Source organism: Chinchilla lanigera, unplaced genomic scaffold (assembly GCF_000276665.1).
Source record: "Chinchilla lanigera isolate Chin_1 unplaced genomic scaffold, ChiLan1.0 scaffold00003, whole genome shotgun sequence".
Taxonomy (NCBI): Eukaryota; Metazoa; Chordata; class Mammalia; order Rodentia; family Chinchillidae; genus Chinchilla; species Chinchilla lanigera.
In genome coordinates, this window is record NW_004955404.1 from 15,367,121 (window position 1) to 15,393,330 (window position 26,210).

Here is a 26,210-nt window from a genome sequence, read left to right on the forward strand (position 1 = left end):
CTTATTGTGAAGCTTACAGGAGGGGGAGGTGGTCCAGGGAAAGAGGAATTTGGGAAAACAAGGAAAAGTGTTCCAGGCACAAAGAAGTGCAAGTGATAAGCCCAGGGGCCTGAGGTGCAGGGTGAAGGCGAGAGCAAGTGAGCTGATCCCACTGGAATCTTCTCGCCAGCCCTTTGGTTTGCTAAGGGATGAACATTATGATCCTGTCCTGTCTCGGTCTTTTGCTCCTAGCTTATCTCAACTTTTATCCCCTGGCATTTCACCACCTGAGGACCGAGGTCCTGGTTATGCCCCAAGCAACGATTCACAATGCTAAGGACGAAAGACACAGCAACAGGACACTAATGATTTAGTCTGGTGGCGACTCAGACAGTGCTTAGCTGGGTGTCGCTTGTGTTCCCCGTGGGCATTGACAACGCTTCAGCACTGCTGACAGCAAAAGTCTTCAGCGATGTGCATGTCCTATCACTGAGGCAACACATTCACCTTCAAGACCTGCCAGCCACCGCTGATTTCGTCTTAATGCTGTCTCCTTTGTGAAATGGTTTTAGAGTTAAAGTTCACCTGAATTCCTGGGGGTCAGCGTATTCACTTTCTGGCTCCCCTTTAGCTTGCATACCTTCTCCTTCTTCTCTGAGTGAGTGGGCTGGTGTGTCCAGCCCTGAGCTATGTGCCATGCAGATGCCAGCAGGGCTCAGCCAGGAGTCCCTGGGTGGGGAGGACACTGGAAGGGCCATCCGTGTGTGACAGGAGAGCACGTGTGTTGGTGTGCAGGGGCTGCTTTGACCAATCTGGGAAGGTTTAAACAATGGAGATTTATGTCTCCCAGCACTGGAGGACGGCATCTGAGGTCAAGGTGCTGGCAGGTCTGGTTTCTTGTGAGGCCTCACTTCTTGGCTAATGGATGGACATCCTCATGTGGTCTTTCCTCTGTGTGTGTCTGTGTCAATTATCTCTCTCTTCCTCATAAAGACACCTGTCACAGTGGGTATGGGCCTAAACAAATGGGCTTCTGGCCTTGGTTACCTCTTTAAAGACTCTCTTTCTACATAGTCACATGCAGAAATACTGGGCATTAGGAGGTGAAGAATATGTTTTGAAAGAGACGCAAGTCAGCCTAGAACATCATGTCATGAATTTCACATCCTGTTTCTTTGCTGGGGATACTTCTAGGGAGCTTTCCAGAGCTCAGGACACTTGGGTTGTGACAGGAGATTAAGGGAAGGAAATTCACTTTTTAAAACTATTTTTGACTTTTCCAGCAGAGGTTTATTCCCTCACAGTTGTGGAGGTGGGAGTCAAAGATCAAAGTGTCAGGTCCAAGGTCAAGGGGTCAGTGGCAGAGTGGCTTCTCCTGAGGCCTCTCTCCTGGGCTCACTTCCCTGGTGTCTTCCCAGGGTCTTTCCTCTGTGAGAATCAGGCAATTGCTTTTCTTTGCCCTGCATGTCCTCCTCCATTCTACTACTTTTTCTTCTGTCTTTCTCTTCTTTATACACTAGGAAACTTTGCTGGCTATAACTGTGGAGACTGCTGGTTCGGCTGGACTGGCCCTAACTGTGATCAGAGGAAACCACCCGTTGTCCGGCAGAACATCCATTCCCTGACTCCGCAGGAGAGGGAGCAGTTCCTGGGTGCCTTAGATCTGGCCAAGAAGACCACACACCCTGACTACGTGATCGCCACACAGCACTGGCTGGGCCTGCTTGGGCCCAATGGGACCCAGCCACAGATAGCCAACTGCAGCATTTACGATTTTTTTGTATGGCTCCATTACTATTCTGTTAGAGACACATTATTAGGTGGGTTTTCTCCTTGGCTCAAGGTATGTTATAGTAGGCATGTGACTGGGTTGGGGAAGGGGATGAGAAGTCATTTGAAACAGGCTAATTAACAAGAGAGCAACCTCAAGGCAGGGCTAGGTTTGTGAAAGTTGTAGAATTACCAAATACTGCCTGAAGTTACAAGGGAGAAGTTTCTTCCTGCACCTTGGCTACAGACACTTCAAATATTCTCTCCTCTAGTTTATGTTCTTGGTTCAAAGTCTAAGCTGTTTTCCATGAAACTATTAATCCTCAAAGGCATGAGTTGATGAAGTGGAGGCAAATTCCTTTTGATTCCAGAAAAAATTGCTTGTGAATCTGGCCATGGCAGCCCTCTCTGACCTCTTCTTCAAATTAGAGTAATTAGCTGAGCTGTGCCAAAGCACATGACACGCCTTTCTGCAGGATTAGAGTGTTTGTGTTAGAAATGTGTGTGCTATAAAACTCACATGTCTTTAGACCTTTAACGAAATAATCACTGAGGTACTGCTAGGTTTTTGAATTTGTATCGCTGAGGAAAGTGTAAAATAGCCATAACCATGTAGAGTTTCTCCTTCTTAGCCTTTGGACCATGGTTATGTTGGATGCTTGAGAGAATAACGTATCTTAGTTACTTTTTCTTGTTGCTGAGACAACACCCAAAGTTAAAGGAGGGAAGGTTTATTTAGCTCACCACTTGTAGAGGTTTCAGTCTATAACTAGCTGGTTCCAAGGCAAGGTCGCACGACGACAGAGCTTGCAGAGGAGAAACAGTCCATGGCAGGCAGAAGAGAGCAAAAGGAAATGAATGGGCAGTGACAAGCCTTTTTTTGTCCTTATATCTTATCCAGGGTACCTGGCCTTAGGGGTAGTAGTGCTCATATTCTTAATCCTAGCACCCTTAATCTTAGCAGTGCACCATGAATTAATCTCAGTGTCACACACTCTAGATTCAGCCACCTCTGAAAAATCCCCACTTATGACTGCATGAGGCTTTGGGAGACATCTAGACACCAGCCATAACATAGTGAAATGAAAATGATGCTTAAGAAATGTTGAGGATTCTTGCAGTCCTAAAAACTGGGGCTAGGTAGGACTTGGAGTGAGAGGGTGTCCACCATGCCTGTCATTAATCAAACAGGTCCAGCTTCCTCCTCAGTTATTTATCAGCCGGGGGATGGCTTGTTCCAGGAGAGTCTGAAGCCATTCTACACTTGGCTGTCTCTGTGACTGTCCCTGCTTCTGGCTTCCCTTGTTGGATAAAGATGAAATGAAGACACTGAGCTCCCTTGGAATAGTGAGATTCTCACTTTAGGTTACCCATGCCTGTGTTTATCTCTTGTTCTTACCACCTCAGTTCCCCCTAATTCCGTCTGAAAGCTTAAAACTTTGCTCTAGAGGAAAAGGTTTATTTTTTTGAAAAAAGATCCTGCATAGCCAACTGCAGAGACAGCAGTTGAGTTCTCAGTGTGAGTCTTTTTAAAACTGCCTCGCAGGTGAGCATCTGTCTTTCTTTATCGATGGATAAAGAGGCTCTTCTGGCTATCAACCTTGATAGTGTCCCTGGCCATCACTCTGAGGAATTTTTGCTTTATGAGAGGGTAGTCTCCGGAGAGAAAAAGAAAACTATAGTTTCTGGCTGTATCTAGGAATTAAATTTATATTCATGTCTGTTCAGCTCTCTGAAGTTATTATAGGTACTTTGAAAAAGAACTAAAGTTAGCAAAAGTTTCTACATAACTATCAAAAGCTGTAATGAAAGGGGGAAGAAAGATGGAATAGGCGGTAAGGAGGGCATTAAATTGCCCAAAGCATTTCACTAAAATTGACAGTTCCAGTGGGCAGCCAAATTGGTTTGAATGTATTTTTCTCTCTCCTGGTCTCCATGACCACGCTTGTCAGCCAGTCTTTGGAGCTGACGGATGGTTGAGGCAGAATCCGTGGAAGTTCTTTTTGATTATATAAATGCTGCATAAGGACTAAGTGTACTTGAAGTTTACATTCCTAATTAAATTTTCCCTTACAAATTTATGCTTTTGCAAGGATAGGTTAAAGAATATCTCTTAAACGTGTGTTTTGTTTAGGTCTTAATGGGCTGCCTTCTGAATACTCTGTGTTATCTTAATGAATTGTTATTGAAAAATTAAATAAGTAACAAGGGTCTTTATATAAAAACTGACTTCAGTTCCCTGGCTCTGTGCTAAATATCAGGCTTTTGAGAGATGAAAGTGATTTTATCCTAAAAGTGCTAGTTGCTTCTGAAATTCTTTTGAGATTATTGTTATTGTTGCTTTTGAAGAAATAAATAATAACTTTTTTTTGAAAAAGAAAAACAAAACGGGGCCAGGGATATAGCTTAGCAGCATAGCACCTGCCTGGCAAGTGCAAGGTCCTGAGTTTGATTCCTGGTACCAGTAAAATGAAATATAATTAATTAACTAAAAAAAGTGAAGGAAAACATCATGGATTTGTTGGCTGTAGGGAAATATCCCAGATAAGGTGTAACATTTTAAATATTCTGTTCTGTGATCTCTCATGCATTGTCCAATTGCTCTAGGACCAGGACGCCCCTTCAAGGCCATAGATTTCTCACACCAAGGACCTGCTTTTGTGACCTGGCATAGATACCATTTATTGTGGCTGGAAAGAGACCTCCAGGTGGGTCAAACTATACATCTGATACTTTTAGTTAAAAATGGTGTACCTCTTTAGTGAGTACGGCATAACGTGGTGTTTTGATGGACTTATTTTGGTATTCGTAGTAAAGTGATAACTCCAGTCAAGAAAATTAGCCTGCCCAGCATCTTGTGTGGTTACTTTCTTTTTTTCGTGTATTCATGAAGAGTAAAATCATTCTTTTAGTTACCAGTGTATAATCTAATGCATGAACTACGGTCCTCATGTTGTCTGTGAGCTCTCTGGACTTATTCATGCTGTATAACTTCAACTTTGTACTTTTTGATCTACACCTTCCCTTCCCTCCTTGCCCCCAGCAAACACCAGCTTATTCTTCACTTCTATGCATCTGATTTTTGGATTTCCCATGTAAGTGACATCATGCAATATTTTTCTTTCTGGATCTGTCTTATTTCACTTGGCATAATATCCTTTAGGTTCATCTCTATTGTTGCAGAATAGTCAGATTTCTTTCTTATTAAGGCTGGACAATATTACATTGCACACATATATATCTCAATCTCTTTATTCATCCACTGGTCTGGAACTTTTAAGCTTGCTATACATTGATCAGAACATATATCAGTCTGTGCCTTATAGGCCTTCTCATTGCACTCGACAGGCAAATTAGACAACCGGGCCTGTGCTTTGCTTTTAGCGCCTCACTGGGAATGAGTCCTTCGCTTTGCCCTACTGGAATTTTGCCACTGGGAGAAACGAGTGTGATGTGTGCACAGACCAGCTTCTCGGGGCAGCCAGACAAGATGACCCAACTCTGATTAGTCCGAACTCAAGATTCTCCAGCTGGGAAATTGTCTGTGACAGGTAATGGCGTGCATACCCCGGTGGAGATCCGCGACTGTCTTCTCTTATGTCTGAGAGATGGAAAGACACTTTAAGTTTCTGTTTCAAATGCCTGTGAGGTTCTCTTTACATGTTTCTGGCAACAGTTTTTTTTTTTTTGTGGGATAGGGATTTTTAAAATTCTAAACTCTTTAATGAAAATAACTAGATATATCAAAGTTACATGTGGGAATTGAATATACTCAGCCATCGTTTTGAGATGAACTGTTTTAACATTAGTAGTTCCTGCACTCAGCCAGTGTTTGATAAGTGCCAATCATTTTCTAGGTGATGCAATGTCCACGGCCATACGCCCTGAATGATCCCCATCTCATCCAGGTGACGCAATACCTTTGGAATTGCAAGGATGAATCGATGTAACCTCCTTTTTAAAAATATCATTCTGTATTTACAACAGATTTTTTTGTAACAAACTGTCATTCAGGGTAATGAGCATTATGAGAGGTGTGTGTGCAAAGCCAGGAGGAGACAGAGCAAGTCCCTGGGGATGGAGATGAAGGTTCTGAGACTGCAGGAGGTGCAGAGCTCAGCCAGGCGTGGGGAGGGAGAGGAGGATGTGCTGGGACAGAAGTGCCCCGGGTAGAGGGAGCCTTGTGTGAGCAGCTAAAAGAGTCCTAGAAGCAGCCAGGGACCACAGGCTGGACCACAGGGTGCTGGAGAGCTGAGGGGGCTGGGATGTGGCATCAGCGGGCAATGATTGCTGAACCCCTAAAGACCACATGAGCCGGTGAGTGGCCACAGTCCCAGCAGAATGGGGTCCCCAGAGACTCCTCGAACTCAGTTCTCTTTCCAGACACAATACAGTGGTCACCCGGACCTTTGGAGACTAAATTCCAAGACTTCCACAGATGCCTAAAACTTCAGCTAGTTCTAATCCCTGCATGCACACACAATTTTTCCCCATGCAGGCATACCTGTGGTAAAGCTAGATTTATAAATTAGGCCCAGCAAGAGGTTAATGATAACTAATAGTAACATAGAACAATTCTAACAGCATACCGCAATCAAAGTTATGTGACTGTGAGTTTGCTCGCAAAATATCTTAATTCCTCAGTGCACTAGGGTCATGTTTTCAGGTCAGAGTAGATAGCAGGTAACGGAAACCATGGGAAATAAAAGCACGGATGGGGGCCGTGATTGTATCTCAGGAGAAGATTCCCCGGCAAGCTCCTTTGCCTTTGCTTTTCACTTCTTTTCTCAGCTCCCTGTGTGTGTCATTAGGCGGCTCCAGGGCATCAAGTCCCAGCTCCATGGAGCTCTCCCCTCCGGCTCCTTTGAGACACCTGAGCCTGGGCGGGTGTGAGTTCTGAGGGGCCCAGTTCAACTGTGGAGACCCGGTCCTCTTCTGTCTTTCTTTTCTTTTTTTGCAGAACTAGGTTTTGAATGCAAGGCCTTGGCACTGAGCTACATCCTTAGCCTTTATTTAATTTTTTTTTTTTTTTATTTTGAGACAGGAACTTACTATGTTGATAAGTTGCCCAGGCTAGAGTAGAATGTAGGATCTTTCTGCCTCAGCCTACTCTGGCTGATTCCATCCTCTCCACCCCCTGTGGGACATCCTTCATACTTTTTCCATGACCTCGCTTAATCCCCCCAGAAAGTGCCATTTCCCATCCCACATGAACAGGGGGTGTGTGAAGAGAGGTGGCTAGAACCATAAAATTGTAGAAAGTGTTGAATTGGGAAGGTTTTAAAAAATTTAGAGCATCTCCAAGCCTTCCATGCATAAATGTATTATTCCTCTTCAAGAGGAACTGAAATCTTTCTGATCCTCAGACTCTTATTTCACAGACCATCTCACTGGAACACACTTTGGGAAATGCTGCCTGGAAGGCCTTTTTTTCCTTCTTTCTTCTTGTTTTTTGGCCTTGCATTGGGTCCTGGCCTCTTCCGACCTTGTGTGTGTGCTGATTTCCTTCTCACACACCATGTACTACCACCCCTCACCCTTCAAAGCTCACACAGCAGCATCTTTAGTATTCTGTCTCTCTCTGTGAACTAGTACTCTGATGATGGGACTCCTGGCCACCACCCAAAGGTAAAGGAGGAAAGGTTTATGTAGCTCACAGTTTGTAGAGGTTTCAGCACATAACTGGTTGGCTCCAAGGCAGGGTGGTTTCACAGAGGAGAACTAATCATGGTGGGCAGAAGGAAGGAAAGCGACACGGGTCAACCACAGCTCTTTCTATTGCTTATACCTTATCCAGGCTACTCACCCTTGGCGGGGTACCACTTGCACCCTTAATCCTAGTGCCCTTGATTCTAGCATTGTGCCATGAATCAATCCCAGCGTCACACACTATACATCCAAACACTCCCTGAAAAAGGCCCACCTATGAGCACATGAGGCACTGGGGGACATCTAGACACAAGCTATAATTTTATATATATATATATATATATATATATATATATACACATATATATATTCTTCTTTTCTAAAATCAATTATTTTAATTGTGTAAATTATGGGGTACACTGTGATAATTCAGTACATGTATACAGTGTGTAATCATTTAATCAAGATAATTCACATTTCCATCTCCTGAAACATTAAGAACTACATGCCACCTTCTTATCCCTTCATTTGCTCCACTGTCAAATGTGCATAATGCAAGTCACCCCCTTGCCCTGAAAATCCTCTCCCTCTCTTGGTAATGATATTGACAGCATGGTAATTACTGTCTATTTATTCCTGTATTTATATTTTGTGCTTTCATAATTTTGGAACTTCTCAATCCATAATTACTCTCAAGGGCAGTATTTTTACTACATATTTTTGACTCTTGTAAAATAACTAATAAACTTTTACCATGACTGTCTATGACCTTGATAATTGGGCTTGGCCTAAATTTATTGTACCATCCATGAGTTAAGACATATTATTTTTAATCTTCTTATAAATCTTAGCTTGGATGACTACAATCACCGAGTCACCTTGTGTAATGGAACGTATGAAGGTTTGCTGAGAAGAAATCAAGTGGGAAGAAATAGTGAGAAGTTGCCAACCTTAAAAAACGTACAAGATTGTCTGTCCCTCCAGAAGTTTGACAACCCTCCTTTCTTCCAGAACTCTACCTTCAGCTTCAGGTTCGTGCTGAGTCTGACCTCTTTTACATGAGCTCTAGATCTTCATGCTTGTGGTTGTAAGAAATCTAGGTGTTAGGAGAAATTTGCAAGCTAAGTAGTGGAGAGACACTTAATAAGAGCGATTAACAAGGGATTAATGTTAGGAGAGTTATCCACCCACTATAACTAATAACATAGCTTTACTATCTTTTTAATGTAGCTGTTCAAAGCTATCTTTTATATTTATAATTTATGTACATATCTAGGTATAGTCTTTGGTACCAGGGTACCTCATTATACTTTTAAAAAAGGAGTACTCTAAATACTGAGAAATGACTGTTGTTCTTATTTTTCTTTCTTATTTTAAAAATACTTACATTGGAAATATATCAGCCATAGACTTTAATTTTGGGGGGTCTGAGCTCAAGTACTGCAGACAAAATTCAACTCAAATTATAGCATAGCCATGACATTAAAATACTCAAACTTTAATGAGCAACTATTTTCTTCCACCCAAAAAAGATGTTAAGCATTATAAGAAATATGTATACAAATATGATTTTAACAAATATAGATGGGGCTTCCAAACAGGAATGACGGGTAGACCCATGGCCTTTTACTAAGCCAGATTCTTTCTTGACTGCATGTAAATTATACAACATATATGGAACCATGGACAAGGCAGGCTGAACTCAAATACAGCTGTACTAAGTGCAGCGAAGCTCAGATGCTCTGCTGACATTAGACACATCCCTCAGAGCAGTGTCAAAAGTAGATAAAAGGCAAAATTTAAGATTTTTGAAAAAAAGGACATGCATTAGTTTTCCTTTGTGATAAAAATGCTAGTGAAACAGATTGGATTCCCATAGATTGGAGTTAGGGAGGTGGACCTTAAAACGTAATGCTCAGACAACCGTCACTGTCATCAGCTGGGAATTGGTAGGCAGCTTGTTGAGGCCTGTGCTTCCTCTCCTTTAGGAGTTGGGCCTGGGATATGTGTTTTTCTCATGGGATTTCAAAGATGTGCTTAGTTTTGAGGATCACTGAGTCAGAGTGTGTACCATTAGAATTTCTTGAAAGTGGGGCGAGAAAAAAGAAAAAGATAAGGGGAATGTTTAGATGTGTTTGTAACTCTAAATGTCTTACAGTCAAGCTGAAGGTCAACTTAGTTGAGAATTAAGAATATAAAATTATAAATTAATTTACAAAACATCTGTTGATCATAGACTATGTGCTGGGCAGGATAGTGAGCCCTGGTGATAAAAATGTGGAAGAAAATAGACACTCAAGGACATGAGAGACGAGTACGAAGGTAAACAATTGTCGTACAGTAACCAGAAGAGATAACATTTAATGGAGCAGCTGCACAGGTAACACTGATTAAGAGTTCTCTCCCCTGAGAGTAGACTACCACTGAAAGTAGGGGCTAATTCTTCATTACTGAGCTGTGATGAAGCCTCTCACATTCCTACCGAAACCCAGATTGCAAGAGCACTTTGTAGGCTGGGAAGAGGAAGAAGAGCTCTTTCTCCTTTGGGTTTTGTCACCCACGGACTCTCTGGTTTCTCTTAGGAATGCCTTGGAAGGGTTTGATAAGGCAGATGGGTTGCTGGACTCTCGAGTGGCGAACCTTCATAACTTGGTTCACTCCTTCCTGAACGGGACAAGTGCTCTGCCACATTCAGCCGCCAATGATCCTGTTTTTGTGGTACGTTCAGAAACTCACAGTAAAGGACAAAATTTCTAGATGATGTGTTGAATTTAGTTGTTGTTCACTAAGCCTAAGGTTGGGTGCTTCATTCTCTGTGTGAACAATATGATATATGCACATACCAATTAATTTAAATTAACACCATAGGGACAGCTAGATAGCATTTGAAGCCCCTAGTTAGAAACTTACGTTTTGGGGATGGTTGGGTTTTGGATGATCTTAGATGGCAGTGTACAGTCCAGAGGTAGTTCATAAATTCACATGAAGATATCACTATTTAGCAAAATTATGTCATACATTAGCATAATTATGTCATACATTAGCATAATTACATATGATTTTTTTCATTGGTGACATGAGCAGACCACTTTCTATGAGTTGCCTGCAGGAAAGAAAGGTTCTGGTGGCTGGAAGAGGGAGGGAGAAAGGGCCCTGGACAGATAAAAATGACAAATGCCTTCAGCAATGGCAGTAATGTAGAAACTCATATTTGGTGTCTGACACTCTGTTAGCCGGCTTTCCCCCTCTGAGATGCAGGACAACTAACAGAGAGTGTTGCATTGACTATGGAGGAGCCTTGGGGTCTTTCCCCTAACATTGCAAGTGCAAAGAACTCCCTGGAAACATCTGAGTCCCGTTTCTGTCTTCCTTTACAACCTAAGTGAATGACCAGCAAAAACCTGACAATGGGATTTTAAATTTCAGAATTTCAAGATTGATTAGCTTTTAAGATATGATCGTCAAGGGGTTTTCACAAGACAAACAAAATGGAGCACGGTTAAGCAGGGCCACATTATTCAGCTGCTCTTGGTCAGGGTCCTCAGCCCAAGACCTCTGCGAGCGCAGTGGATCCATAGTCCCCCCTCATCCATGGCTTAGCTGCCAACTGTCAGCCGTGTCTGGAGGAAGGTGGTACAAGATTTTGAGAGAGAGTGGCCACCTTCACACACATTTTATTATAGTTTGAAGTGAATGTTTTATTACAGTATGCAGTGAATGTTTAAATTTAAAAAATGTATTACGCTAAATGACACATTGCCATCAATCCCCCTCAGAATACTCTTTGCTTTGAAAATACTTACCCTGTTGTTCTTGCCACTTTCTAAAGAGACCGGGTGTGTTCGGTGTGGCATGGCCGTAGACTCTTCACACTTTCTGAAGCATCTCTGGAAGTCCACTTTTGACTCCACCTTTATGAGGTGTGAGCACTGTTGCTGAGTGCCATCAAACAGAATGGCAGGCTTGTAAAACATGATGATGTCCCCAACCTCATCCCCCAGATTTTGCACTGTGCAATTTCTGGCTTTTCCCTACATTCAAAATGACTGTGAAAGGTAAATGTTTTGATTTAGTTGCAACAGTGCAACTAAAGCCCCTCAAGAAAGAGGACTTTTGTTTCAGAAGGTGGCAAGAATGAAGGGAAAAGCATGTTAGAAGTGAGAGTATTTCGAGGGGCTTAATGGCAATCTGTCTTTTACTGTAATTTTAAAAAAAGTAAACATTTACCATAATTTTTGATCACTCCTCAGGATTCTTACTTTGTAATCACTAATTTATATGTTCGACTTTATCAGAGATATGCACATATAAGAAAGAGCATGGCGTACACGGGGTTCCAGTTCTGCAGCGGTGGTGAAAGGCAGCTTCTGTGGGTGGAACCTCTGGAATGTGTGGGCCTTCTGCTTCCCATCCCTGTAGCTGGATCAATAAGGTTTATTATGTCTCGGGGAGAGTTTGGAGGATGATGGACAGTGTCAACTAATGGGTGTTAGAAAAGACTGACAGGATTCGGACTTGTGTTCCTCAACTTGGTGGAGTCCTCATGGTAGTTTTGCTGTGGATCGTATACTGTCATGAAGCAGGGTAATTCCATGATTGGTTTTTTGATAGTCCTATCCACAGGCAGAGCAAACTGGGCTGAAGTTATTGGTGAAGAAGCATCAATGGCTCATACTAGCTGGGTAAGGGAACATTAGGTAGTTTGTGGCTTGGACAATGTCTATATTTTGTCTGTGCTCAGATACTGTGATAGAGGGGTTGTGATTTTGTCCTGATCCATCATGGTCATAGAGTGCCTTGTCCGATGTTGGTGCTCTGTGGAAGATTTGATGACTGACAGGAGGATATCAAGGCTTGATTTTTGGTACCAAGCCAGCTTCTGGATGCCAGGGGCTGTGCTTCTCTTTCAGCTCATTAAAGTTGGCTTAGAAGGTTTGCACAACATAACCATTTGGGTTTCAGCCACTGAAGCCCAACAACATAACTCACCATAATCGATTTCAGCACTGTCTTGTCTTCAGAGTTCTGTGTCTTAGATGCTTTGGGAGCAATTACAAGAAGAAATTTCACATCTTTTTCTTTTTTCTTTTGTAGGATCTGGAATTTAGATTGTATGGTAGCCCAAACACTTTTTTTTCTTCCAGAAGTTTCCTTACCTCAATGTGAATCTTAGCAATGTGCCCAAGTCTACTCAGGTTGCCATAATAAAATACACCACTGGGCAGCTTCCATAACAGACATGTGTACCTACCAAGATTAAGGTGCTGGTGAAAACTCTCTTCCTAAGACTTCTGGCTATGATCTCATATGATACAGAGAGAAGACTGAGCTCTCTAGTGTCTTTTCTTATAAGGGCACTAATCCTATTATATCAGGGCCTCACCTTTATGATCTTGTTGAACCTTAGATACTACCTTATAAGCCTCATCTTCAGTGTGGTGTCCTGAGAATGGGGATTTCAACACAGGAATTTGGGAGAAGCTATTCAGCCTATAGCAAAATGCATCCTCAAGTCAGCAGTTTATAGCAATTTGTTTATCTGGACTCCTGGGAGACTGCATGACACAGTAAAACAACACTGAATTACAAGTCAAATGGATTTTGTTTATTTTTTCCTTGTGCAATTTTGGCAGTCATTCAACAATGTGGAGCTTTGGGTTCCCACTTTACAGTGTCGGTCACATGATCTGACCTTAGAGAGGGAAAAATAGTGCTTCCTGAAGTGACTCAGTAAATTAAGATAATATGATGACAGTTTAGAGACTCTCAAGGGCAATACAGATGTTACCACAAAAATAATAACATGTTTTATGGAAGCTGATGGGAAAGAATTAGAGAGCTATATGTTGGGTTAGAATTTCCAAACCTTAATTAAGGTCCTTTATCTTGTTCTCCAAAGCAGACAGTTGTACCCCAGGGCGATTGACTGACAAGCACAGAGGCAGAAGTATTTTAAAGGTGATTTATTATCTTGACTGGACCCAGGTACAAAAAAGGAATTATGAAGAGGCAGAGTGAAAGTACAATTTCCAATGACTTGAAGTTTGCCGGATGGCATGAGGGATGCAGTTTCCTAGGTCTAAGTAGCTTTCTGGGGTTCCCACGTTGATTAAAGTGTGGTAAAGATGAGCTTCAGGAAGGAAGCAGTTCGTAGGGTTGCTGCTTCTTTCTAAAAATCATTTCTCCCCTAAGATTTGTGAAGTAGCAATAAATGAAAGAGTTGTCAGGAGTATGAATTAATGATCCCGACCCCTGACCAGGTGAGGGCTCATTGTGCGGTGTCCACAGCCATGTCTGCCCTCTCCAGGGCACCTGCTTCGTTCAAGTGTTCTGACTTGATATTTCAGATCATTTTCCTGGCTGCTGTCTCAGCCCTCAGCTTTTTAAGCATGTCTCCTGTCTGTTTTCTCTGCTATTTATCACGAAATAAGTTTTTATTAAAACATACATTTTGTTAAAACATACAACTCCATAATTTGTGCACATATGACTAAGGAAAATATCCTATTTATAAGGAAAATGTCACAGTACTTATCCAGTATTCTAAAATGCTATAAAGAGAACCATGGAGGATACCCCATACCTTTTTCTCATACTAAAGGAAATAAAGGTGATGCTAGGAATCTAATATTCAGCTTTCCAAGTCTCTAAAGCTGCTGTTTCCGTTGAGGAACTCTACTAATTGCACTGTGTTTGGCTACATTTTTGTCTAAGTAGCCAAGTAGCAAATATTCTCGGTTTTCAAAGCCAGATATTCTCTGTTGTAACTACTCAACTCTGCCACTATGGTATGAAAGTAGCCACAAATAGTACGTAAGCAAATAAGTGGGGTGTTCCAATAAAACTTTATTTAGAAAGGCAGCTGGAAGACCCATGTGATATTTTTCTGTGCATGGCTTCTTTCACTTAACATAATCTCCTCAGGCTTTGGCTTGCCAGTCCCTACTCTAACTGTTCATTGATCTTTCTGTGCAGTGCAGACACTTCTTTATTCATATTATCTTCCTGCTCTTGGTGAAATTGTACAATATAACTCTTTGGATGAAGAATTCTATAACTTATATGTAATTCAGAGATACTAAACATTTAACCATCTTTGTCTTAATTATGTTTAATATCTTTGATACTTAATATTTGTTTTTCTTTGGAAATATGTTATCATATACATATAATGAAATAAAAAGCCACAACCATTCTTCAAGAGGCACAGAACTAATAGTGCTTGGCAGTGGTTTCAGGAACACGCACTTACTTTAGGCTATTTATAAAGAGATTTATGTCGAAGGCAATTCAGCCTTAAATGATTTTTTGCATATTGAGGTTTAGGTTAAAGCGTTTCAGTTAACAGAGTTATAGCTTCTGGAATTTTAAATTCATGAGGCAATTCATGCAAATATATTGCATATGAAATTTATTAAAATTGTCTCGTGTGAATCTCTTTACAAGTAAGAGAAGTACATAGTTGTGTATGATCATGATAACGAGGAAAGAAGGCAGAACTTTAAAATACAGGAAAAGCTCTGAACCAATCTCCGAAATTCCAATAATTCTTAAAATAATTGAAGCAAATGCACAGACTTATCATGGAAAATAAGATTAGACCACAGGAATGCTAAAATAGCACTGCCTTCAATATTAAATGCAATCCAGAAAAGAAAAAAAAGAGAAGCCAATAAAGTGTAAAGTTAAATAGTTGAGCTAACTGTCAAGAAAAAAACTACATTAGAGATAAGAAATATTTTTCCTACTTCCTAAAAGTTCCTGAAAGTATACCTGAATGAGATCATGCAGTATTTATCTTTCTGTGTTTAACTTATTCCACTTAATGTAACGTCCTTTGAGCTCATCTATGTTTTTGCAAATGACAAGAAATTACCATTTTTTATTTTAATGTGCATATGTATGTATCACAATTTTTAAACCATTCATGTTTTGGACTCAGGTTGATTCTCTATCATGGTTATTGGGAATAGTGCTATAATCAACTTGTGAGGGCAGATGTCTTTTTGATATGCTGATTTCATTTCCTTTGGATGTATACCCAGTAGTGGGATTGCTGGATTATATGGTAGTTCTATTTCCAGTTCGTAGAGGAATCTCCATAATGGCTTGACTAGTTATATATCTACATCAGAGTTCCTCTTTTCCTTCTCTCCAGCACTTGTTACTTTTTGTCTTTTTAAAATAATAGCCCTTGTGACTGAATTGAGGTGGTATCTCATTGTGATTTTGATGTTGTCATTTTAGAAAGTACAACTGACAAGTGTTAAGTTCTTTCAACTTCTCAGTGGCTGGGGATTCCATAAGTTGAATGGTGAAGATTCACTAAACAGCTCGTGCATTTTTGTTCTACTTTATATGCTGACATTCTAAGTGGACTAAGTTACGTAAGCAGTATTATCATCATTTGTATTTATTAACACTAACAACCAGTTGGATAAGATATACCCATTAATTTATAAATATAAGTCAAGAGAAAATAAATTTCTAAAAGCAAATATCTAATAGACTACCTGAAGTTAACTCTGAAAGACCATATCTGACTACTGATCTAGGCTATAATATAGTAAAATTGGAAGATCTTAATAACAAGTATAAAATACTTCTGAGTTAGCATGAGTTTAATTGAAAAATTTAAAACATATAGGACATTTTTCTCCCTAAGAATAAAGCAATTAAAAATGAATCTACTTCATTTTTCTTTAAATAACAAAATTATAATTATATCAATATTTTTAGAAATTGGAAAAACATTGCTTTATGTCAAATATTTATTTTTAATGAGTTAATGGGTTTTCTGTTATGCACAATTACAGAAAACTTGGTGAACAAGTTTTAAAATGCCCATAACTCAATCTCAGGTTTTTGCTTATTTTCTTTTCATTCTCCAGTTTTATACAATTATAATTATAATGGACACATTACATATAATATCCCATTTTCACATAGTTTGCTCAACATTAAGGTTATTGCGTAGTTAATTTAATTTAATTTTTGACACTGGAAATTGAAACTAAGGCCTCACACATGCTAAATACACCCACCAACACTGAGCTACATCCCAACCCTCCCTAAAATATTTTATTCTTAAAATCAATAGCATATGTAACAAGTTCAAAATGTAAGACAGTTGAAAATGAAATCCCTTTATCACTACTAACTCTTGACTACCTGTGATCATTTTTTCTCTAATCTTCCATATATATTTTTAAAGTATAGAACCAGATAGGCTTACACACTTATCCAAATGCAAGCTTTTACGGAATTTTTTTACTAGGAGAATGCTATGTTATTAATCACTTATTGTGCTCACTTCAGCAGCACATATACTAAGGTATTACTAAGCATTTATTCTGTGATAGCCCTATGCTAATTGCCATGCAAACATAATCTTTTAATTTCATTAAGCGGTGTATGGTAAACTACTCTCCTGGTTTTAATTAGGGGGTAGAGATCAGAGGGGCTAAGAAATGCGCTCAGATTCACATCAGACTAGTAAGTGGCTGAACAGAGATTTTTAAAAAGTTTTCTACACACATTTCCCCACATGCAAAATCTTCCAACAGCGATTTTGCCTTTTGTCAGTTTAAACAATTCTTAACTTGATTCATCACAATTGCTTTCATTATAGCTGGAGTAATTTAGTCCTGTTAGATCATGTTAATCGGAATTAACGCTAATTGGTGAAGGGCAGGTCTCAATAATTTTTCCCTGCTTTTGAAAAGATGTGTTTGGTGTTAGCATGAGTATGTATTTATGCTGCTTAAATACCACATTTATTTATTTAATATGCAGTTTTAAAGTAACAGATACACAGTCCTTATGTCCTACATAACTTCAAGCCCAGTAAGCTTTAGAAGAGCTGAGAAGTCAGAAGGGATGGCTCACCACTGTTTGGGAAGGGACCAGGGTGGCGGAATTTCTATGAGCTCAGTCAGAGGGATGTTTCATTTTTGCTTTTTAATTTGGCAAGTGCTAAATAAATGCCACCAGAAGGGGTTCTTTTCAACTCTAGGCTTTATAAGAATAAACAGAGTTCTTCGTAACTCTGTTCAGAAGAAATAAACTTGAACCAGGGGATGAATCACATACACTTCATTTTTGGTAAAGTATGAATATAATAGTGAACCACATTTATATACAAATCCAAAGCGATTCTAGCATGGATTTGAGCTCTTTTTCTCCTAGGATGGCCCGGGGGTAGATCAGTTCCTACACGGTCTCTTTGAACATCACCTTGGTTCTCTTTCTTCAGCCTGTATGTTGTGCTTATGGCGTATGCTGAATTGATAACTTCCCTTAAAGTTGACATCCTGATAGCAGAACCTTGGTGTAGCTCTGCTTACATGTGTTCAAAGTGAAGTATAGTTTTTTTTCCCCAAGGGGTTAGTAATTGAATTTCTAGTGCTCTTTATTTTTTATTATACACATATTATATTTTATGTATAATGTATATTGTATATGCTTCATGCATATATATTTTGTTCGCTGTTATATAAATCTAGGCAGGATGGTGTGTCCTGTTGTAATGCCTTCAAAATGCTAGAAAACTTTTCTTTCCAGTACCGAGGACTGAAATCCCAGGCCTTAGCACTGAGCTATATCCCCATCCTTTTGTCTTTCTTTTACATTTCTTTTTTAATTTTAAAGACAACATCGCCATCCTTTTTTATATGCATATATTTTTATTTTGACACAGTCTATGGCTAGATTGTTAAGTTGCTCAGGTCCCCTGCCTCAGTCTCCAAAATTCTTGGATTGTTTGTACAGGGAATAGGAAAGGATAGGGAAAGAAAATTATAGCAAAATGGGAAATACCTACCATCTTTGCTGAATACTGCCTATAAGACACTGTTATTACTCAAATGTCTTAGTTCATTCGGGCTGCTATAACAAAAGTACTCTACACTGGCGGCTTAAACAACAAATATTTATTTCTTAGAGTCACAGAGGCTGGGAGGTCCAAGATAAGGGCACCAACATATTCAGTGTGCGGTGAGGACCCCATTTTCTTAGTTCATAGGTTTCTCTCTGTGTCCTCATGGGTCTGGAAGTAAGAAGGCACTTCTTGGATTTTCTTTATGATGACAATAATGCTTTCATAAGGAAGCCACCCTTGTGAGTGATCTATCACTTGCCAAAGGCTCAATTTTCTAACAGCATCACACTGGGGGGTGGTGGTTAGGATTTCTACATATGAATTTGGGGAAGACACATGCATTCAGTGTATAGGTTATTTCTTGTATGTCAATAATATATGCTTCCTGTTATAGAGCTTAACTAGTTGAGTAGAAGTCTGAGTGTTTTCATGCTTGTTATAGGTGGCTTATATGGGGAAATGAGAGACTGACATCCTAATTGTACATTGCTTCAAATCCTTTCTAAAAAACGGCAAGAATAAGTAAATATTTCCATAAAATAAGACAGATTAAATATTTTTTAGAAATATCTCATTTAGAAAGATTGACCCAAGTTTTTGTTTATGCTTTCTACATTGGGTTTTAAATTGGAGGTCCCACAAACACCTGTTTCTGTGCTGACACCTGATCCTTAAGTGATCACATCTGAGTTTTCACTTCGGATGCTCAGGAGCAGAGCAGTATCATCCTACCACAGTAAGATTCATTCTGGTGGTGAATGATGCCTTCAAGATGCAACACATGAACTCAGGCTATAAAAGCTGCAATGTGCTGGTCTTGGTAATATACACACATTTTCGAAGCCAGACTCATATTTTCACGTCTTCTTTTCTTCAAGTATACAAATTCTTCTTAGTTCTCCAGTGTGGCAGGAATTTGAATTTATAGCCATTTCTGTTGGCCCTTCAAGTGGAACCTTATCCTTCAATGATCTTGAAAAAGACAAATATGCATTCTTGTACTTTACTTTCTTTATGCCTGCAAGTACAACATATAAAGCTGGCTGATTGCTTTCTTCTTACTGTAAGGGTTCCATGAAATTTTTTTAACTCAAAAGTCCATGTAATCACATTTTTGGTAATATTTTGGTAATATTTCAGTAATGTTGAAATTTAATACTTTCCTCTTTCCTCTGCATATCCTTATTTTGGTGTAGCTACATAGACTAGGCCTATGTACAAAAGTTCGGAACATCATTTCTGAAACACTAAATGTCTCATAAAAAAACATAGCTATGTATCTTTATAATGGATAAAAGGCAGCTGCAATATACGTTTACATAACTTCTGCTGCTGTATCTTACCGTCAAATGACATTTGACCTTTAAAGAGATATTAAATAAGCTCATTTTCAATTTTTGTCTAACAAAGATACAATCAGTGTCTCAGGAGCAATTCAAGATATCTTGTAGGAGAACAATGCCCACAACTTTAACAAAAATACCTATTGTATAGGTTGCACTACTTCTCTAAGCAGTGGATATGTATCATATTATTTATTGTATTCTTCACATCTTCTCAACATGTGCAGGATTTTTTATTACATTCTATAAATTGGGTACTTACTATAGTATTTATTGTATAATGTTTTACAGTCTTTCTGATAACTATAGTCTCCAGAGTATGTTGCTTAAGAACTTTGACTTTAGAACTTTTGACATTCTGAATTCAATTTCTCCTATTTTTTAAACTCTCATCCCCCTTTTTAATGATTTGTTGCTTTGACTGGTTGAGTTCTAGCACTTTCCAGAAGTTATTTTCCTTTCACAGGACTGACACAGTATCTCCCTTGTATCCTGAGGGGCTCTTGTCTCTTTCTGTAATCACAATTTTACCTGAAGTTAAACTCAGTATCTAAAAGTTTCCAATTGGCTTAGAACTCAGAGGTCAAGCTCCATACACTTCCCCCATTGTTAAGACCTAAGAATAAGCTTTAAACTATTCCTCTTATTCTAGCAGGTCCTGAGGATTGCGTTAATAATGACAATACTGTGTGGTTGGGTAGAGTAAGCCGAATGTGTGGTTTAAGAACTCTGATTTTAGAACCAGACTCCTTGGGTTCAAATTCCTGCTTCATGAGATTCCAGCTGTGTGATCTTGGGTAATTTCTGCACCTTAGATTCCTCATCTATAGCACAGGATAATATTTTCATGGGTTGAATTGTGCCCCTGCCCATTTGTATGTTGAAATGCTAATCCCTAATCCCTTAGACTATGACCTTGTTTGGAAATAGAGTAGTTGCTGATATAATTTGTTATGATGAGATAATACGGGGGTATGGTAGGTCTCTAATGCAATAAGTGGATTCTTGGTCTATTTTCTGCTGCTCTAACAGAAATCTACAAACTAGGTAAATTAGAAACCATACTTTCTATTAGCTTGTAGTTCTGAAGGCTAGGAAGTCCAAGAGTATGGCGCCAGCACCTGTGAAGGCCTTCATATTTTATCATAACATGGTAGCAGTTGAGGGACTGGAGGACAGCAAGTGAGTGTGCTCAAGGCAGAGAAAGGAAAACCATGCAGAAGTCATCTATTCTGTCAAGAAACTATTTCAGAAAGAATAACCCACTCCCACAATAATGGCACTAGTCCACTCATAAGATTAGATCCCTCAGATCCAGTAACCTCTTAAATGTCTTACTTCGTACTGTTATAATGGCAATTAAATTTCAACATGAGTTTTGGAGAGGACATTCAAACCATAGCAAGTGGTGTTCTTCTAAGAAGGAGAAATTTGGCTACAGACTCCTTCAAACATCATGAAAATAAGATGGTGATTTACTAGCTAAAGAATATGACAGATTGCCAGCAAAGCATAGGAAGCTAGGTGAGGGGCGTGGAATGGATTCTGCCTCGTAGCACTTGGAAGGAACCCACTCTACTGACCTCTTGGACTTGGACTTCTAACCTTCAGAACTGGGAGACAGGATGTGTCTAATGGGTAAGCCACCCAGCCTATGCTGCTTTGTTACAGCAGCTTGAGCATCTAATGCAAATAGTAGCTAGCAAATCTGAAGACTGAATGTATCAGTGCTTAATATAATGTCTTACATAGAGCAAGCATTAATAATTCGATGTTTAGTGCTGGCTACATGCTTTCCTGTGTGTCCAGCTTTACATTAGCTACAGGTATAGAGTAGATGAGTTCAAAGTACAGCAGTCCCTATATACAGTGGTTGTAGAATATAAATTCCTTCATTTTTCCTTAAATCCTTGTTCCAAGTTAAAATAATAACAGTACTGATGATATAGTCACAGTGATAACAGCTATTCACTACACATTTCCTACATGAGAGGCTTTGAGGTAGGGGTTTTTATACATTTTCACTCCTCCCCACTGCCCACTGCCATGTGAATTTGCAGTCCTCTCTTTGGTCTTTGTGTCATGCACTGTGTCTTCACCTCAGGTATCACCCCTGCCTTCCCCACACCCCGCACCTCTTTCCTCTCCTCTGGGATCAGAAGCTGCTTTCCGTCCACATGCTGGGGTAAGCATGATCCCACGAGGCTGTATTTAGGCCTTTTTCCTTTGCACTTCTCACATACTTCTGCCTTAGAAATCATCCCAACATGATTATTTTATTTTCCTGATTTCTGTGAATCAGAAATTCAGGAGCGCTTGACTAGGCAGTGCTGGCTCAGGGTCTGTCAGTATAGCTGCCATCAGGGGGTGACAGGCACTGGGACACCTATGGACTGGCCAGTCATTTTTGTCTTTTCTTGAAATCTCAAGGCTTCTCCATGTGGTCTCTCTATGTGGGTTGGTTTGGGCTTCCTCCCATCATGGCTGCCTTGGGGTAATTGGACTTCTTTTATAGTGGTGTTGGGGTGAGAATCTATGAGATATAGGAGGAAACAAGAAAAGCCAGTTTCCCTGAGCTCTCTGATCTTGCAGTCTAGAACTGAAAGAAGAACTATAACTGCCAGCTACAAAGTTGGGCTGAACTCTCCCATTTATGTCCTATTGCAAAGTCAGGGCTATGCTTGTGGAAATTTTGCTGTTAATATTTTAAAACATGTAATATTTGCTATATTTGCAAGGGACTTTAGAGCTTCTTTGAGAAAATAAAAAATGGGCATTATATGCATCACACATTTTTAGATTCTCTAGTGCTGGAAAAGCTCCAACAGTTCGAGAGAAAGATTATAATGATTAGAGAGAACGATGATCCTAATGAAAAGTATCTGAAAGTCAATTTTGGAGATTTTTTGTTACTTTTTACTGTATGTTGATATTATGCTAACGTAAGTGCCCCCATTTGCTCTTTCCCTCTAATACAAGGCATCTGAATATGTATTCTACCATATTTGCCTTTTTCCTGATACTAATAATTAGCACCCACGTATTGAAGGCCTCAAGTATTCCAAACCAATCTTAAATCTGTAACATGTACTTTCATTTGTTCATTTGATGAAAGAATTTACAGTACTGTTTGGAGAGAGGTGTGCACATGTCCTTGAAACTTGTTTAAAAATGCCAGTGTGTACCTCGTCAAGCTTAGAGTGGGCGTATAGAAGCTCCTCATGTCAAGGAAGCTCCGTTTTATTGCAGACAAAGCTTTATTTGGATTGGTAGATTGGAAGAGAAGGATCAACCTTAAACATCATGTTCAACTGCCTTGCAGGTCCTTCACTCCTTCACTGATGGCATCTTTGATGAGTGGATGAAAAGATACAAGCCTGCTGCAGATGCCTGGCCTGAGGAGTTGGCACCCATCGGTCACAATCGAATGTATAACATGGTCCCTTTCTTCCCTCCAGTGACTAATGAGGAACTTTTTCTAACTGCAGACCAACTTGGCTACATTTATGCTATTGATTTGCCAGGTAACGAATGCAGCTTCTTATGTGGGTGATTCACTTAATTGTTAAAGAAGCTTACCTTCTTTCTTTTAAATCTAAACTGAAGCCTTTAACTGAAGCATTCAGGTCTAGCTAAGTTCATTGGCTATTTTCTGGCATGTAAGTATTTAATAAGATGAGCCATTAAACTGCCAATTAAACATCAGAAAGGGACTAGTTTGCAGCCTGTTGCTTTAGATAACTGAAAGTTATTAAAAGACATTATTCCACAGAGGAACTATTGACTCCAATACCTGATTTGACAAATATGTGAACTTATCAGATTAATCAAAAAACTGACCTATGGTGTTTTGAAATAAAGTCAAAATGAAACAGTCACATGTGGCCAGAGACTGGCAGGACTTAGAGATTATTACCTGGAGGCTGGGGTTATGGTGAGACAAGTATGGAATTTGCCTGGAGCACCAAATTCAATGGGAGGCCAAAAAAAAAAATCATCAGTAATTATGGTAGGTGGTAATGGAACGGAATATTTTAGAAGTCAAAATTAATGCAAAAATTGTGATGAATAATAAACCATCATAATTTTGATTAGAGACAAACTTGTTTGTTTGATTTGTACCCTTATGTTGCTTTGTAAGAGTCTGTGGACTTCAGGGAGCCGGTGTCGTGTTGCCTACAGGGATGGGCTTACGTGGGCCATGGATTTTACATCATATTTTTAAAATCATGTTTCCTAAGTCATGTTTGTAAATTGTAGATCTTTTGTTAAGTCACTCAGCTCAAAATAAAGGGAAGATATTTTGATCAATGTATATAAGGGCACATGTTTTTGTTTTTTGCCCTCGACCCAATATAGCTTTATATGCTATTGGTAAAATCTTAGGGCGGTTTGAAAAAGGAAAGATAAACCAATGAAAAGCATCTTCATTTGTGAAGAAGTGGAAAAATGTATAGCCAGTATGCTGGTGGCTTTTCTTTCCCTTCTGTCTCTATTGAACTTCTCTCTCTATCTCTCTCTCTGACCCTCTCTCTCTCTCTCTCTCTCTCTTTCTCTCTCTCTCTCTGTCTTTCTCTCATCTCAGAATCTTTCAGGCATTCTTTTTCCCTCTTACTCCGCATCTGTTACTTCATATTCTTCTTACCAATTTGAAATTACCATCCACTGGAAATCACTGAAGATATCTCTTTTAAACTTCTTTCTTTTGTTCTGGGATTAGGCATAATGATAATAAGAACAACAACAGCAATAATAATAATAATAATAATAATAATAATAATAATAGGAATATGCACCCTGACCTGCTTCTCTGTCCTCTGGTAGCAATCAGTAATGTAATCCACATCCTAAAGACATCTATAAGGCATTAATTCATCAGAAGATATAAATTCATGTTTACTTATTAGTTTGACAATGAAATTTACAATCCAGCCTGGAGAGGTATAAGTATCAAGAGAAGGGGAGGAACCTTTTTTTTCCTGTACCTTTTAGTTGCTCAGCAAATTAGGTTGAAAGACTGACAAGAAAAGGCTGACAAATTTAATTTGATGCTTATTTTTTTGTGTGACTTGGGAACCTTTCTAGAAAAGAGGACTCGAAGAAGTTGATAGGCCTGAGAGCTTCTACACCATCTGAAACAAAGAACAAGAAATAGCGGAGATGTGAGAAGAAACAGGCCAGGGTCTATGCTGCTCTTTATGGTGCTGAGTTAATCTTCCGTGTGGCCATAAGGTTTTCCCAGGAGAGGAAACTTAGGGTAGTCCTCATTCCTCAGCGTTGCTTCTTTCAGTCAGAAGCCTTCAGTGAAGGCTTCTCGCTGTACCTATGGAGTCTCACTGCCTTCAGCTCGGAATCTCCTGTGACCCAAGGGGGAGCTCAGGGAGGCGCGCTCTGATCCTCAAGCCAAGGGTGGGAGGGAGTGAGTGACTTTGGAAAGGCTTATCAGAGATGGGTCTTGACCTAAACTGGAAGAAACTGGCAGATGTCGGGTAGATGACAGGGTGTTTTAGATGGAAGAAAGTGGAAAACGGGACAGGGAACAACACAGATGGTCCAGACGAAGGGCTGTGAGAGAAAAGCATGTTGGGGTTCAGGAAAGGATTCCTGTGAGATGTTGGTGCGCTGACCGCTCGGAGCTACAGAGGAATTAAGTTCTCTCTGGCCTTCTGCTCCCCTCTGCCACCTCTCACCCTCTTTCCCTTGCAAAGTGCAAGAGGGGGCATTCTCTGACGTTCCCCATTCTAGCCAAAGGCCAGATCCTCCAGAAGGTTCCCTGGCAGGAATAAAGGCAACTTGAGGCTTCATTCAGAGCCCAGCAAACTTGGTCTCGAACGATCCTCTCCTCTTCTTTCCCCATTAATCTCCTCTAAACGTCATTTGCTGTTCTGGGAAAATTGCCCTCAGTTCCAATCTCCTTCACCCAGAGGGAAAGTATTTAAGCTTCCACCAGATGGCCATCTTACGGTGTCACGCTTTGTGTGACTCCCACACACTTCTAAGTTAATAAATCTGTGTGTCTTCTCTCTGCTTACTCGATTTATCGTCAGTTTGTTTTTTAGGCTCAAATTATAAAATCTTCAGAGGGTGGAAAGAAAAATTCTTTTCACTTTTACACCTGCTTGTAGAGGAGGGCCTGGGCAGAGCAGCACTGGGAGCTAAGGCCGGATCTGTGACAGGGTTTGAGGTCAGAGAGCCTTAAAAGCCAGGCAAATGCGCCAGTTAGAGACCATATCACACCCTTCAAGGTGGCAGCTATCAAAAAAGCAGAGAATAACCAGTGTTGGCAAGGATGTGAGAAAACTAGAACCTTGTGCGTGGCTGGAGGGCAGGGGAAATGGGATGGCAATTATAGACATATCACAAGGACTCCTCAGAAAACTAAATGTAGAATTATCATGTAATCTAGCAATTCTACTTCCTGGTTCATACTCAGAATTGAAAGTAGGGCCTTGAAGAGATATTTGCATACTCATGTACATAACAACATTATTTATAATAGGTATAAAGGAAGGTAGAAGCCACCCAAGTGTCATCAATACTTGGGTGAATAAACAAAACCTGATATATATATATACATACATGATATATAT

General features: G+C 39.9%; 1 protein-coding gene across 1 annotated transcript in view; it reads left to right on the forward strand.

Moving 5' to 3' along the window:
• The window catches only part of Dct (dopachrome tautomerase), a 36,155-nt gene that overhangs the window by 7,719 nt on the left and 2,226 nt on the right, over positions 1-26,210 (forward strand). The window contains exons 2-7 of the mRNA XM_005374234.1: positions 1,500-1,799; positions 4,357-4,457; positions 5,134-5,300; positions 8,250-8,429; positions 9,981-10,116; positions 22,943-23,144. Of these exons, the coding sequence (XP_005374291.1) occupies positions 1,500-1,799; positions 4,357-4,457; positions 5,134-5,300; positions 8,250-8,429; positions 9,981-10,116; positions 22,943-23,144 (1,086 nt within the window). The remainder of the gene's footprint in view (positions 1-1,499; positions 1,800-4,356; positions 4,458-5,133; positions 5,301-8,249; positions 8,430-9,980; positions 10,117-22,942; positions 23,145-26,210) is intronic.